Source organism: Periplaneta americana, chromosome 8, assembly GCF_040183065.1.
Source record: "Periplaneta americana isolate PAMFEO1 chromosome 8, P.americana_PAMFEO1_priV1, whole genome shotgun sequence".
Taxonomy (NCBI): Eukaryota; Metazoa; Arthropoda; class Insecta; order Blattodea; family Blattidae; genus Periplaneta; species Periplaneta americana.
Genome location: NC_091124.1, coordinates 158,005,819 through 158,022,185, shown reverse-complemented (window position 1 = coordinate 158,022,185; position 16,367 = coordinate 158,005,819). Strand labels below are relative to the sequence as shown.

Genomic DNA, 16,367 nt, shown 5'->3' with positions numbered 1-16,367 from the left:
GAAAAATTCAAATATCTTGGAGCAACAGTAACAAATATAAATGACACTCGGGATGAAATTAAACGCCGAATAAATATGGGAAATGCGTGTTATTATTCGGTTGAGAAGCTCTCATCATCCAGTCTGCTGTCCAAAAATCTGAAAGTTAGAATTTATAAAAGAGTTATATTACCGGTTGTTCTGTATGGTTGTGAAACTTGGACTCTCACTCTGAGAGAGGAACATAGGTTAAGGGTGTTTGAGAATAAGTTGCTTAGGAAAATGTTTGGGGCTAAGCGGGATGAAGTTACAGGAGAATGGCGAAAGTTACACAATGCAGAACTGCACGCATTGTATTCTTCACCTGACATAATTAGGAACATAAAATCCAGACGTTTGAGATGGGCAGGGCATGTAGTACGTAGAGGCGAATACAGAAATGCATATAGAGTGTCAGTTGTGAGACCGGAGCGAAAAACACCTTTAGGGAGGCCGAGACGTAGATGGGAGGCTAATATTAAAATGGATTTGAGGGAGGTGGGATATGATGATAGAGACTGGATTAATCTTGCACAGGATAAGGACCGATGGCGGGCTTATGCGAGGGCGGCAATGAACCTCCGAGTTCCTTAAAAGCCATTTGTAAGTAAGTAAGTATTATTATTATTGTTATTATTATTATTATTATTATTATTATTATTATTATTATTATTATTATTATTATTATTATTGTAAAGTGTAGAACCGTAGGAAAATGAATTGAATGAAATTATATGATAATTCGGCAATAATAGGGGTCTGTAGCAATGCTCTAATACTGGAAAGAAGCTACATTTTAAAGTATTATTATTATTATTATTATTATTACTAATTATTATTATTATTATTATTATTATTATTCTCTGAACTTGTTACAAATAAATAGAATTTACATAAATCTACAGGGTGACCACATGGAACCTGTACAACTTCAGATGTAAATAACAGATTATTGAGATATGATATCTGGATGAAGTTTTCTGCATGTTAATTAGTAATTGTCAAAGTTTTTATAGGAATTTTGTTGGATTATTGAAATGAGATTTTTGGTTGCAGGTGTGAATTTTGTTGACATCTGAAATCTGACAGTGAAGGAGATGTGAACACCTCACGAGATGACACAATGTGTACCCTGGTTTACCGAGACACGATCAGATACATAAGTGCAATATCACGTCCGGATCCAATATGAAAGAAAACCTCTTATCACGGCCAACAATCCGGGAATGGCACCGAAAACTTATAGAGGCTGGGGGTGTGTTACGGCAAAAGGGCAGTGGGCGGCAAAACACAAGTGTGGAGGATATTGAACGTGTGCAAGGTGCATTTGTCCCCGAAGGAATCCTTCCTCGACGCCAATTTTAGCCAGCATATCGATAGCAAATGCTGTGCGGCGTGGACTATTATCTGGCTGAAGAGCTTGCACTAGCTAAACGCTTACGGTCTTACTAATAAAAACTCTATATACAGACGTTTAACTGTCTTATACAATGAGTACCTCGTTTATAACTTTTATAAGCTGTGTGTAAATTCCTTACTAATAATCACTACATACGTCGTGTATAACAGTACACCTGTTACACAGCTACGTCATAGTTTCGTCATTACTTCGTTACGAAAGGTAATAGAATATCTGAGGTTCTCTATTGCATCCGGTAGAGCGCTCTAGTGTGGCGTGTTAAATATCGATAGTACAACTGGCTCTAATCGATTACCACTCTACATTTTGGTCAAAGAGTACAAACTACAGCAATATTATTCTAATAATTCTATGATCTTTGGTTTGTTCTTCTATGGTTACAAGGTAACCATCATCATAAAATGACAGTTGATACGAACAGCTGTTAGAGGGGCGGCCATTTTTTCCCTATATACAACGCTTAAACAAGGGGTTTCGTGTATATAACTACTGCAAAACAATTCCCATTGTATAGTTACAGCTTGTTTATACGTCCATAGCTTATTCACGGTTTATTAGTAACGTTTTCTGTCTCAACTCTGCATAAGTCTCGTATAAAAACTATACACGGTTTATTAGTAAGACTGTTACAGTTTCAGATTCTTGTAAAGGGCTTTGTGGACAGTCGCATGCGGCAAGTTCAATTCCCTAGCGGCACTGCGAATGGACTTATTAGGGCTTACTGATCATGTCACGATAAACCAGGATTTACATTGTGCAATCTCCTGAGATATGCACATCTCCTTCGCTGTTTCAGATTTCAGCAAAATTGACACCTGCAACCAAATAACACATTTCAGCAATCCAACAAACTTCCCATTAAAAATTTGACAGTTTCTGATTAATATGTAGATAACCGCATCCAGATATCATGTCTCAATAATTTGTCATTTACATCTCAAATTGTAAAGGTTTCACATGTACACTCTGTATTATACTTACTTCAAATTACAGCGAGCGAGAGCGGCAGTTTAGTTAGGCGCATTCCAAGGTCGTGTCGCAACTCGAATGGCTCCGGGTCCATTTCTTCTGCGACAAATACTGCTGCTGGGTGGCCAGACGTATATAGCGACACTGGGTGGTCAATATGTTTGTCATTTCGTTTACATATTGTAGCCAGGTCATCATTTCTTGTAAACTGGAAGTATTTGACTTCTCTGCCTTTGGTTTTCTTCGCATAATTGTTGCATCCGAACACGGCACAATCTGGCATTTTGTAGTTTTTAAATTACACGTAGGAAAGCCTGTATAAACTTTCTTATATGCATTTCTTAATTTCACAATAATAATAATAATAATAATAATAATAATAATAATAATAATAATAATAATAATAATAATAATAATAATAGCAGTGATTAGTGATAGTCATTAATAAAGTGATATTCGTGTTTCTCTTTATTTAACGAAAAACGTTTCAAGTTATTTAAATATCCTGTAAAGTTATTCTACAAAAATTCCCTCTCAGTAGACTATCCACACGTAATAAGAATCCTTTATTAGGGAAAATGAAGTTTAGAAACAACGAATAATTATACTACTACTACTACTACTACTACTACTACTACTAATAATAATAATAATAATAATAATAATAATAATAATAATAATAATAAAATAAAACTTGGAGGCAAGTGTTTGACATGTTACGGCTATTCGTGACCAATTAATTTTCCTCCTTAATTAACATTATTGCTAGTTAACTGGGAATTCCTTATTATGAAATCCATATTTTTAAACTTTAAATTTATATTGATATATTTATTTCCGGTTTAGTAATTCCGGAAGGAGACTCAGAGAGTCAAAGAATATACAAATCAAAAGACTTTTATCTCCTAACTGACAATAAATAAACAACAAATATCATGCAAAAAAGAAAAACAAAAAAAGAATTGTAATAAAAGTACAAACAACCATGTAAAATGAATGGCCATGCTTTAATTTTTTAGGAATGAGATAGAAAGCGAAAATTAAATGTCATGTAAAGGACACACAGATTAAGACTTTAAAAACAGTGAAATAATAAATCAAAGTTATTCATTTTACAGTAGAGAATTACAGTAATTTAGTGCAACGTAAATTTACAAATTCGTATGGATACATACGTAAGCTAATTTTAAATACTATTTACTTAACCTTACTCCTGTTTTTTTTTACTTCACCAGAAGGAAAAGTAAATATCGCCACTAAGTTCCCTTCTGGTAATTGAATTTGCAGTCAGGCATACAACAACTTGGTATTTTATTTAGGCCAAATGTATTAAAAAATAGAACAAGTGACATTGATGAATGCAGTGAAATTTGTCTCTCGAATTATCTATAAGATATCGCAATTTGTACCATCTTATCTTATAGCGTTAGAATATCTTTTGTTTGTCAAAAACTTTATGAGACACAGACTAAGATTCACCTTTCAGTTTCCCCCTCCCGCGAAACGTGATCTATAAAGTTTAAGAGAACGTAAACTCTGTTTTCTATTGGATAAGATGTACAATGGGAGAAAGGAATTCTCAAATTTGAAGGAAAAGTTGTTTTTTTAATGGTTGAAATTCTCAGTAGGCCTATGTATATGTAGTCATAACAACAGAATCAACTTGTGTTTGTGAGGGAGTGAAATAGAGAGAGACATTGACTTTTATATGGGAAATTATTATCATGACAGATTTATAGCAATAAGGTGGCAATAAATATGACATATTTTGTTACTAACAATACGGTGCCAATAAATATTGCTTCGCTTATGTATAGTCCAGGCTAAGTTGCCCCATGTTTTAACTCTCTTCAAAATATCTTTCTTTAAAAGTACATACATTTTTCTTCTTTCAATTTTTACCTAAAGAATTATTCAATAATAAAATGTATACAAAAGCGTTCTAGCAAACCCTTCACAGCGATTTTGTTTGGTAAAAAACGTACAATTCTTTTGCAGGACAGACCTCACAAATCAGTATTGTTTTTAATATTATTGTGTTATAAATACACTTCCAGTTTGAGTTGTATTTTGGGATGTAAGAGTCAAGTTTAAATTGCCGCAACGTCCAATGAGCATTCTGCAAAACCAAGAATAAGAGAACTTTTATAATAGATGTGTTTACTTGTACTCTTTTCAAAATATCGTCCTTTGAGAGTACAAATTTCTTCTCATTGATTATAGTTCACGTTAACACTTTGTTTGTTAAAAACATAAAATTGTTTAGTCACACGTTAAAACGTGTTAAAATTTAAAAAAAAAGGTATATACCTTGGACAGACAGCCCGTTTCGACGTGATATTACGTCTTCATCAGTGTCTCCTGAACTACTGTAGACAGGAGACACTGATGAAGATGTAACATCACGTCGAAACGGGCCGTCTGTCCAAGGTATATACCTTTTTAAAAAATTCTAACACTTTTTAACGTGTGACTAAACAATTTTATGTTTTTAAATTTCTTTTTTCTTTCATTTTCGACCAAAGATATCCTTCAATAATAAAATCTATACAATAGCGTTTCAGTAAACTCTTCACAGCGACTTCATTTGGTAAAAAAAAACACAATTAATGTTGAGATGCTTTAGAAATTCATAAATTGACAAGGGAAGAGCATGTCTGACCTGTTGTAAACCCCCATGACCCTTCTACAGAACCACAAGAAATTAGATCTTTATAATAGATATGGTTACAGCCTTCTCACATCATACTTTCGATTGTTACTGACGAACAATATTGCCTGTTGAAAAACCGACACAGGAATAAAAGTTTCCTTTATGGCACTGCTATAAATTTTCTTCTCATGCGCATTACCATATTGTGTGATCGTAATAATGTACAGTCCTAAGATATGTCGTAAAAATGGAAGAAGAGAGAAGGTGAAGAAGGAGATCTTTTAAAGAGTAATGCTGAGTGCTGCAAATCGCAAAAGAACTAGGCTACAAATGTCGCTAGTGTGTAATGTCATGTGGCCACACTTGGCTACATTTAACGCAGAAACTGAGCAGTAATTGTAGCGCCGTGTGGCCACCCATTTTGCGAAAATTACGGCAGCTACATTTATAGCAGAAAACCTGCGTCATTTACAGCTCGTAATGCTTTGCCACTGAGCCAAATCGCTCGGTTATTTTATATTTATTATAGGCGTATCTGACAAACATTTTTGTGTTACTGAATTTTTATATTTATCGAATATCTCGTAACATTGCGCCAGTGAAGTAGTCCAGTTCACAGTTTACTATCGTATATCACTCAGAGGTGTATACAGTACAAGACAGAGAGAGAGAGAGAGAGCAGATATCTTCATCTCTTTCGCTCTCGCTGTGTCTCTGTGGCAACAGTGCGCTTCAACCAGCATTCAATTCGATTATCCCAAGTTCAAAGTTGTTTTTGAAATCACGATAACTATGATTATTATTACTTTCCTTTTTGCAGAAGATCTCATGAGGCCAAAGTTTTTATTGCATTGCGAGAAGTATTGGTGCCTTTCTTGTTGTCCAGACCAAAGACTTATATACCTGACCTATAGCGGAACGATTTTGTAATGAAACTTGAGGCTATGTTCTTTGAATGTGGCGGTACATTTTAACCGGTTATTCGGAAAAAGGGCACATAGCCTTGTGTTCTTTTCTTCCGGCACATACTTCAATTATAGTATGTAGTAATATTTTTCGAGGGGAAGGAGATTGGTTTCAATCACAGCGGAAGAGTTCCCTCCTTAACTTAGTTAATACATGTCTGGTTAAATACTCTGACTCATTACAGTATTCTCATTACAGGTGTAACGGAAATCCGTCCTAAGTGTCAAAATGGTGGACGGAAGGGGAGACACTCAACAGTACGTCGTCCAGCCGGGTAAGTTGAACAAACACTTTGAAGAAACATGATCTTGAACTTACCTTGAGTTTTGTGAATGTGAGACTACTTAAGCATTCGTATCTGATTTGTCATCTTTTTAAAATAAAAGTCTGCGAAAAGTTCATAGTGCAAGTCTTTATATATACAGAGTGTTTCCGAGGTGGTGTTACAAACTTTCAGGGATGATGGCGAAGGGTACATGTATCAATTTGAAATAAGGAACCATTATCCGGAAATGATCATATATACAGGGTTAGTTAAAAGTCCTGCACCACCTAAATAACTTTTGAAGCATACGGTTCAGTGCCATGAAACTTGGTATGTGAGGATAACCATATACTAAGAACTCAATAATGGTATTACCGAGTTTTTTCTACTTCCGGTTTAACCGGAAGTAACTCCAACTCTCTTATTTTAAATGGAACACCCAATATATTATTTTATTTTTGAATAGTACTCATTAAGAGCTTTTCAGAAATTACCCACACTTGATACTTCTGTACAAATTCAGTGTTACTAAGTCAAGGAAAAAGAAAAGTGTATCGAATATTAAAATAATAAAAGCACCACCTAAATAACTTTTGAAGCATACGGTTCAGTGATATGAAACTTGGTATGTGAGGATAACCATGTGGTAAGAACTCAATAATGGTATCGCCGAGTTTTTTCTACTTCCGGTTTAACCGAAAGTAACTCCAACTCTCTTATTTTAAATGGAACACCCAATATATATTTTTATTTTTGAATAGTGCTCATTAAGAGATTTTCAAAAAGTACCCACACTCAATACTTCTGTACAAATTCAGTGTTGCTAAGTCAAGAAAACAGGAAAGTGTATCGAATATTAAAATAATAAAATACTCCTTCCTTAACAAAAACAAAACAAAGCTAGCTCATCTTCTAAATTATGTGTTCAAATTGGTAGCCCTCAGCTGCTTTACAATGTGTCACTTGATCACAGAAACCATTTAAGGAATGATTTAACCTGGCTTTAGGAATATCTTGCATCACTTCCATTTTTATTTAGCAACATTGAATTTGTACAGAAGTATCAAGTGTGAGTACTTTTTGAAAAGCTCTTAATGAGCTTTATTCAAAAATAGAAATATATATTGGGTGTTCCATTTAAAATAAGAGAGTTGGATTTACTTTCGGTTAAACCGGAAGGAGAAAAAACTCGGTAATACCATTATTGAGTTCTTAGCATATGGTTATCCTCACATACCAAGTTTCATATCACTGAACCATATGCTTCAAAAGTTATTTAGGTAGTGCATTTATTATTTTAATATTCGATACACTTTTCTGTTTTATTGACTTAGCAACACTGAATTTGTACAGAAGGATCAAGTGTGGGTAATTTTTTAAAAGCTCTTGATGAGCTTTATTCAAAAATAAAAAAATATATATTGAGTGTTCCATTTAAAATAAGAGAGTTGGAGTTACTTCCGGTTAAACCGGAAGTAGAAAAAACTCGGTAATACCATTATTGAGTTCTTAGTATATGGTTATCCTCACATACCAAGTTTCATGTCACTGAACCACATGCTTCAAAAGTTATTTAGGTCGTGCGGGACTTTTGACTAACTCTGTATATTCATTTAACGGATATGTCAGTTGACTTCAAATTTACCTACAGTCTTGAAAAAGCAATATTACAAAGAGAAAAAATGTGATCAACTACTAACCGGTATCATGGCTGAAAATGTCGTGGATTCGTTTGGGGGGGGGGGGAGGAGAATATTTGTTGTTTCACAAGGAAACTCTTAATGAGGACTTGGCTCTAGCCAGCTAAGCAGGAAGGCCAATCTTATTTGAACAAACTGATTTAGGAAATCTATACCCTGTACAAAGACCTTTGACTAAAGTACATTACATTGAACCAATCCAACATGCTTACTACCAGAGAACAGAGATGAACGATACAGGCCTGCTGGAAAGTGTTGATACTGGACATGATTGAGTTTTGATTGTAATAAAAGAATGAATGTCTTAGCTGTTTGAGTAAAAACATAATACATTATTATAAATTGTGACTAAGAATATTGTTGAGAAAGAATGTCTTCACTGTACTACTCTTAGTTGTTTGAGTAAAAACATGTAATTAGTGAAATTGTGTAGAGGTTTCTATTGTACTGAAAGAATGCATAGGCGGAGAGAGACCCGTTTTCTTGGGGGGGCAAAGCAAAACCCCCATATAACAAGGTTATGCGGGACATTATTTACCTCCTTCCCCCGTTATAGTTTGACCGTGGTACAGTATATGTTTCTTACAGTGTTACATCCACATCCGCGATGTTTCGGACCGAGTTGTGTAAGGCTTGAACTATAGGTCTACTACAAATTATAATAGGGCATAACTTAAAACAATCTCCCTCTTTTTCTGTCTCGTACAGAAACACATGCATACATCAATAAAACTACGTAACAGTGCTAATAGAAACTTTTTTGTATAAAGTTTACCTTCCTGAAGATATCATCACAGTCTAGTATATACAGTCGCGAAGCTCAATACGTAATAAATATGCAAACATTAGATAGTTGCTCACCACTAGGATCGCTAATATCGCCTCATTACAGGCAATGCAAAATAGTACCGTCACAGTCTATTGTTTCTAGCACCCTCAAAACTCAAGCTTCGTGACTGTATATAGTAGACTGTGGTCGTACTATTAGATGGCAATGTTTCGCGATAACATGACCTACAAATCTCCCAGTTACATCTGTTGTTTCATATGGTGAAACTCATATTTCCTTATCTGGTGCAGCGTCCCTTATGACGTTATGAGAGTTAAAACATTTTCATAGCAGGGCTCAGAATGATTTTACGCAATATTATTGTACAAGGAAGTTTTCTTTTAGTGTATTTTTCTATAAATATCTCAAAATGACAGTTTTCGACATTTTCAAACGAAATATCAGCCAAGAATATCATGTTACACGAGTCCTTATAGAACAATGACCGTGTAGTAGCAAGTAAATTTGAAGAGAAAAAAGATCTGTTTTGAGTCTCCTTGAGAAATACATTTTGTGTGAGTTTTCTAGTGCATCTTTATGTAATATCTTTTTCTTCTTTGATATCAGAATAACATAACTGATATTTACACCATTCGAACTGAAGTATTCACTCCAAATTTTTCTATCAGTAAGTTAACTTCCAAACGCTTAGGATTTCTTTCTTTCTGAATAGTCAATACCTTATTTGCTGATATGAATTCCTAAAATTGATTGTGAGTAGGGTGGAGTGGGTGGAGAGTTGTTTATGAAGTAATAGTATGATTAAATTTGTCGTAGAGGTCGACAGCTTCAATCAGTGTTGCCAATTCAGCGGTTTTCCCTCTAAATCTAGCTTTTTTTGGATTACCGTCTCGCGGGCAAAATTATATCATCCCGCTTAGCGGAAATACTAGCGGTTTTTAATCTTTGAAGTTTCTGAAAAGAAAATATTCTTATTAGCGTTATTGTTGTTTTTGCAAGTTTAATACCGGTCGATTCTAACAATGGGACAGTAAAAAAATGTAAGTGTGGTGGCATTCTATAGTCCCGTCACTCTAATTTCCGGCAACCAATGGCGTTGCAGGTCGGCTACATTTAAACGTGTGCGTCTTGTGATTCGCTGATTCATTTCTTAAGGCTCGATAAATACTTAATATAATCGCCCACCATTTTAGCTCTTTCGTTGGCGTTCGCAGAAAGCACACGAAGACGTTATTTGCTGCTCAATTATTTGTTGAATTCCATTGCGTTTGATTTATTATCATAGGAGCTACGACATGATAATGTTTAACGGTGCGGCAAATAGATTCCTCGTATGGTAGCTCGGCAACGTAAGAACAAAAATGGCGAACGATACTACTTACCTAGACTTTATAGAGCCTTCACTTTCTAAGACGTAAGCAAAGAGGCGGAGTCACGCCGGGAATAACAGCGTCGCGACTATAATTAAACGTTAAACATCTAACATCTGCTGTCGCCGTGCACTAGTACTTCACGTAAGCTTAATCAACAAAGACTTTAATAATATAATATATTAGAAATTACATACAGACTAAATTCAATTGCTTAAAGAATATTATTTGTGTAAGACGTACCATGACAGTGTTAACTATTACTCGTTTTATAAATATACCGGTACAATATCGTTAAACCTTTCTCTGTGCTATTTATCCGTAAATAATTGAGATGTGGGGCCTCAAGATCAGCAACGGTTTCGTAAAGAGTGGCTACGTGAAGTGTAACATAAAGACAAACACAATTGAAGTAGCCATTTACAGGGACGCATCTAATATAAATCCTTTTCAAGAATTCCTTGATCTGATTATTTTCTTGGTCTAATGCTCAAGTGAAGAGAGTATTTTTTTAGTATGATGAATGTCGTGAAGTCTACGAAAACGGATGGGACAGAATTAATGGATGCAATTCCGACAATACGGGCAGGTCTGGATCATGTGAACAAGTGTTGCAAGAATTATCAGGTACCACCAGTGGTTTTGGAGAAAATAGATTCCTTGACTACGTACAAAAATGAAAGAGGACAGGCTAGGAATAACTTACTACCTCGGGGACCTCACAGTCACAGTATTATATTCCTGCGTTAGAAGGTTCAGATGGAGATGATCCAGAGGAGCTGCTAATTTGAGTGAGTGATTTTTAAATTACATGTTTCTTATCAATACTAATTGCATGCGTATAAAATTGAATGTCTCACATTGTGCCGAAACGAAAGCTTCATTGACCAGCATCTGCGGAAGTTAAACTTGTGCGCTATACCACTTATTTTATTATTATTATTATTATTATTATTATTATTATTATTATTATTATTATTATTATTATAAAATTGAATAATAAATACGTATTAAATCTAGAGATTTTTGTTAGAAAATCGCGGGTTTTCGAAAGCCATCTAGCGGGATTATATGAACAACTGTTGGAAACACTGGCTTCAATCAGCTTAAGAATCAATTAGCTTAACATAAAGGAAACGCACTGAAAGCGCAACTCGGACATCAAGATACTCTCATACTTCACTATATTAATCAGAAGCTGAATATAGTAACACTGCAGCCTGGTGTTGAGATATACACTGTACACAGCAAGTCTGATTCCAATGGTGACCAAAGGCCTAGATCATATATGTAACAGATAACTCCTCGCTGCGTTAAAATAGGCAGCACTTTGAAGAGAACAACCGCCAGGATCGCCACCCGTCCGCCGTAAACGAACACGAGATGGCAGCACAGTCCCCAATGCAATTCAAATGGGAATTATGACGTGACTCCTTATGTAACAACTAGATGGCAGCGTAGTAAACCTGACAAAAGTTGTTAACCGCAAAGTCTATAAGCCCGACATATCTGTTACATATATGATCTAGGCCAAAGGCTGGGCTCTAGTGATCACTAACTCTTCTCTGTTGGATCTCTGCAGAAGTACGGGTAGCCTGAATTCTGGGTATATTGCTATTCAAGTCTTAATAAGAACTATAGTAAAGATGATAATAGGTGATATGTATAGCAACAAGTCTGTCATGTCTTTCTTTTTCCTGTATTTTACAGAACTAACAACAGTACATAGCGATTGTTCAGATATTGAATAGAGTTTTACAAGTTTTCCCTGTCTTGTTTGTTTTGTGATGTTGATCACATGAAGCTGGCTTTCTTTTTTCAATGCAAGGTTGAAGAATATCTTTAGGTATAAGGTTCACCTTTGAAGTATCTTAACCATTGGATTTTCATGAAATTTACGGATGTAAACCCTCTGCGAAAGGCTTTCACACTTAGGAAGGACGTAGTCATTTTTCTAATTGTAAAAGCCTTTCGCAGAGTCTTCACTACAACACTTATAGAATCTAGAACCACTAATTTGACAAACTAGAATCACTAATTTGACAAACTTCTTGAGTACTTCTTTGATGACTCATCTGTATGTAGAAAATATTATAGCCTTTTTATTTAGGACCTTCAGAAAAATCTCTAATTGGATGTAGTTTAATTGGTGCACATTGTACTAGGTAACTAGATCATAAATATTTTGTTTCATATGATCTGCTAGGGCATGGAAAGTTTTGAAATATTTTTTCTTGGTTAGGGAAGTTCATTTTGCGTGAATAAGTACAATCTGTATTAATGAATTCTTGCCTTAACTTGTCTGCCACTTGTATTATACTTATACTTTCTCTTCCAATTTCCTGGAGTTTTATTCCTTTTTCCACAACGAGCCTTGTTTTCAATGTATGTTCCATTTGCTGTTTGTTATTTTAGTCTCTCTAAGTATTTGTCAGTTTATTGTATTTCTTGTTGTTTTTAGTTTTGTTTTGTTAATTCATTCTATATTTTCTATACATTTGACATTCATGTATGTAATATCTTAGTAATTTTAAAAGTTGGGTGGACTAAGTAATAAAATAAAATAAATACCAATGATACCTTCAAACTAATTTGAACGTGTGTTAGTTCACTTGAAAGTTGGCTGAAGTTGTAGATTACGATAACTGCAGAAACATCAGAATCAAATACATGAGTTTCAGCATTAGAGACAATCTTTCTTAACTCACTTCGAATGACCACCGAAATGTTACACGATTTTTTCAGAAGCATTAATATGTACTACTATCTTCCGAATAAAAATTTTACAGCTTACTTAATTGAATATGCTTATGAAGAAATGTGTCATAAGGAATCCCCCAAGCTCACTACATTTCAGATTTGGATATTTAGTGACTTACACTGATTGGCTTCTGAACCGTCCAATTATTACTGGATGCTTTAAGTTTTATGGAGTAGGAGTTTTATAAAAATGGAATGTCCAATTGTTGGAACAGTTTCAAGTCAGTGGCTCTTAAAGTAGAATTAATAAGATTGATTGCGACTGGCATCTTAAAAATAAATACGTGCAACATTGTAGCAAAAATTTGGAATTAGTCCATCACAAGAACTCAGCATAACCGGCTACTGCTAAAATTAGCACCGAATTACAGATGTTTTAAGAGTTAATGATACAAACTCAATGAGCCTTAAACAGAGAGTTGGACTCACTTTCCGTTTCTTTCTTTCTTTAACCACTCCTTTCTGGATTTTACAAGCCAGTGCTAATAGTGATGAGTAATTCTGTGGACCACACAAAATATATGGGCAATGCAAATGGGTTAACTCCCCTGATGAGGGATCAGCTCGACGCAGGGACCAACTCGTAAAGACAACACGAACACACACTGTACATAGAATGTTCGGGATAGATGGCGAGTAAATTCCAATCCGGCATTCGCTTTTGCGAGTGGGGAAAACCCCAAATAAACCCACACTCAGATTGGTCGGTCTCAGGAGGCAGAAGGCTTAAATTCGGAACTATCCCGATGAAGTCGGAACACGGGGAATCCCTCATGTTCCGAGAGTTGAGTCTTTTAAATTGCAGCTGCCATAATTTATCATGAAATGGTTGTTATCTTATAGCACATTTTGATAAGATTAATTAAGGAGCTTATGCTGCGTTTCGATTTAATGAGTCAACGTTACTGATAGCGACGTAGGGATGCCCAAAATACGTACTCTAGAGCGTATACTCTATAAATCAGTGGTGCACAACCCGCGGCCCGCCACTATGTTTGCTGCGGTCCGATAGTAAAGTTTCAAACTTATATATATTTGAACAGACATATTATTAATTACTATAAATTACAGTAATCAATAATTAGTAAGACATTTATGTAAATTGCATTTATTAGTGAAGGATGTCTTCGGCCCTCAAAAAGAGCATTTTTTTAAATATTGACCCGCAGTATTCGTAAGGTTGAGCATCCCTGCTATAAATTAATAAATATTGAGAAGCATTGTTTTTACATTTCTCTTGTCTCTTTTAAGAGAGGTTTGTTGCATTAGAATATTAGATAAATCAAATAGTATACAACATGTTTTTGTTTATATTGAATTCATGTCATTCAAATTGTTAACAATTACACGAAAGTATTGAAAGACGAGGATTGTTGGAAAAGTTCATAATCTGACATAGAAATTAAATTAGGATTATTGTGAAACAACTTTATTTCTCAACATCATCCCCCCTGAGATTCACAGACTTGGTTCACCAGTGCTGCAATGCTGCTATACCCCTCCCCCCTTGTACACAGAGTCTTCGAGACCTGCAAAACAAGCCTTCTGCTGCTGCGACATTCATTTGACGAAAATTTCTTCCCACCCAAGTGAGTTTTGAGCTTTGGGAAAAGAAAGAAGTCTGAAGGTGCGAGATCTGGTGAGTAGGGGGAGTGTGCGACAACAATTCGAACAGTAGTTCGTGTAGTTTAACAACCGCGATTGCAACGCGTGAGCAGGTACATCGTCGTGATGAAACCTTAATTTCTTTTTGGCCATATCCGGCCTCTTCTCGCGAATTTTACCTTTCAGTTTGCTGCAAGAGATGTGAATAATACTCTCCGGTTATTGTTCTCCTCTTGCCTTTTATCAGTCCTTCGGAATATCATAGCATTGCTTAGTACAGAAATGTATTTCTAGGGAATCTACCTAAATGAACTTTGCGTCATTTAACATCTTACTAAGGTTTAATAGTTCAAAGTTAATAATTTTCTTAGGTTAGGAAAGATTTCATTCTTAAAAGCAAATATAAGCCTTCATTTAATAGCAATTTTTTATCAAAACTTATCTCATTCATATTTTATTCCTATGAAATACTCTAGGAACTTTTATATTAGCTAGTATATAAGAGTTGTTTCAATAAACATAAATAGGCCAATCAATTGTTTTCATTAACCCTTACGGATTCGCGCAGTATTTCCTAACATTACTACTCGCGTTTGGTGTCACTAAGCTCAATCAATAATCAATGTTTTGGACTTAATACTTTTATTTTATTATGCGATATTTGTCTGCATAATCTAAAAATAACCGACTTGCAGTTATTTTTTAAATATTAAATGTAATGTTATAGGATTGTTGTATAGTCAACTGTCCGAAGACAGGTCTGAACCTCACAAATGATACCAAGAAGGCACCACCTATAAGGCAATTAGGCCAGGAGATAATGGAGTATGGTGGCCAGTTCCTTTCCCCCTCCATTGCATACATCGCCGACAAATTAGCAAAAATATACACCTAGCAGATAGTGCTCCATCAAGTCGTCTTTGTTGCCTATGCACACTTAGAGAATACACTTACACATAAACAGGATAATTTTATTAATTATACGCCAATATCACTACTTGTGCGACAAACCCCTCCCAGATTTCAAACTTGGCATCATCTTTGTCTTCCTTCTCTTGAAGGACGCATTATAACAGAATCGAAGAAAAGTTAGAAAAAACGAGACGAAGTAGAGTCTTTTCTGTTTTCGAGATTTTGTTACGCACTTAACACATGTGTATTGTATACTGTTTTTGTACGATCATATAGGCTCTTTAGAACTTCAAATACTGTATGAATTTTATGATACTTTCTGCATTGAGAACGCATTTTAGTAAATGTAGCCATTATACATTCAAGAGAATATTAGTTTGCTAAAAAGTGTCAGTATGGTTTTCTTTTTGTATCTCATAATGAAAAAAAAAAAAAAAACATGAAAAATATGTTATTTAGGGGGATTATTTTTTTATTTATTTATTTTTATTTATTTATTTACAATTTACATTTGTAATGAATACATATGAATAGATACCCGAAATGAGCATATGCTCGTGCTCGGGTACAGTCCAGTAGTCTACATAAATTTTACAGGGATCAAATAATAATGCTGATGATAGAAATAATAGTAACAATAATAATAATAATAATAATAATAATAATAATAATAATAATAATAATAAAAATAATCGTGACAGAAATGATACAAAGATTGTAATACAAAATAATTAATTAATAATAATAATAATAATAATAATAATAATAGTGATAAAACAAAGATATTTACAATAATAAAATAAATACTAAAACGGATAAAATAAAATATAAAACCACTAGCGAAAGTTAACACAACTTAAATAAGCATATAATAACCGGAAAAAAATGACGAACTCGAAAATCAACAGAAAAGTTCGTTGTATCGCAGACGACAGCAAC

General features: G+C 34.6%; 1 protein-coding gene across 6 annotated transcripts in view; it reads left to right on the top strand.

Moving 5' to 3' along the window:
- LOC138705188 (band 7 protein AGAP004871-like) overlaps nucleotides 1–16,367 on the top strand; it is a 683,889-nt gene that overhangs the window by 75,575 nt on the left and 591,947 nt on the right. For 5 of the 6 annotated variants that reach the window (XM_069833922.1, XM_069833912.1, XM_069833911.1 and 2 more), the window contains one exon: nucleotides 6,225–6,300. In XM_069833922.1, the coding sequence (XP_069690023.1) occupies nucleotides 6,255–6,300 (46 nt within the window). In that variant the 5' untranslated portion in view covers nucleotides 6,225–6,254. Of the gene's footprint in view, nucleotides 1–6,210; nucleotides 6,301–16,367 lie in introns of those variants that run through there. The other variant, XM_069833923.1, reaches the window with a different exon arrangement.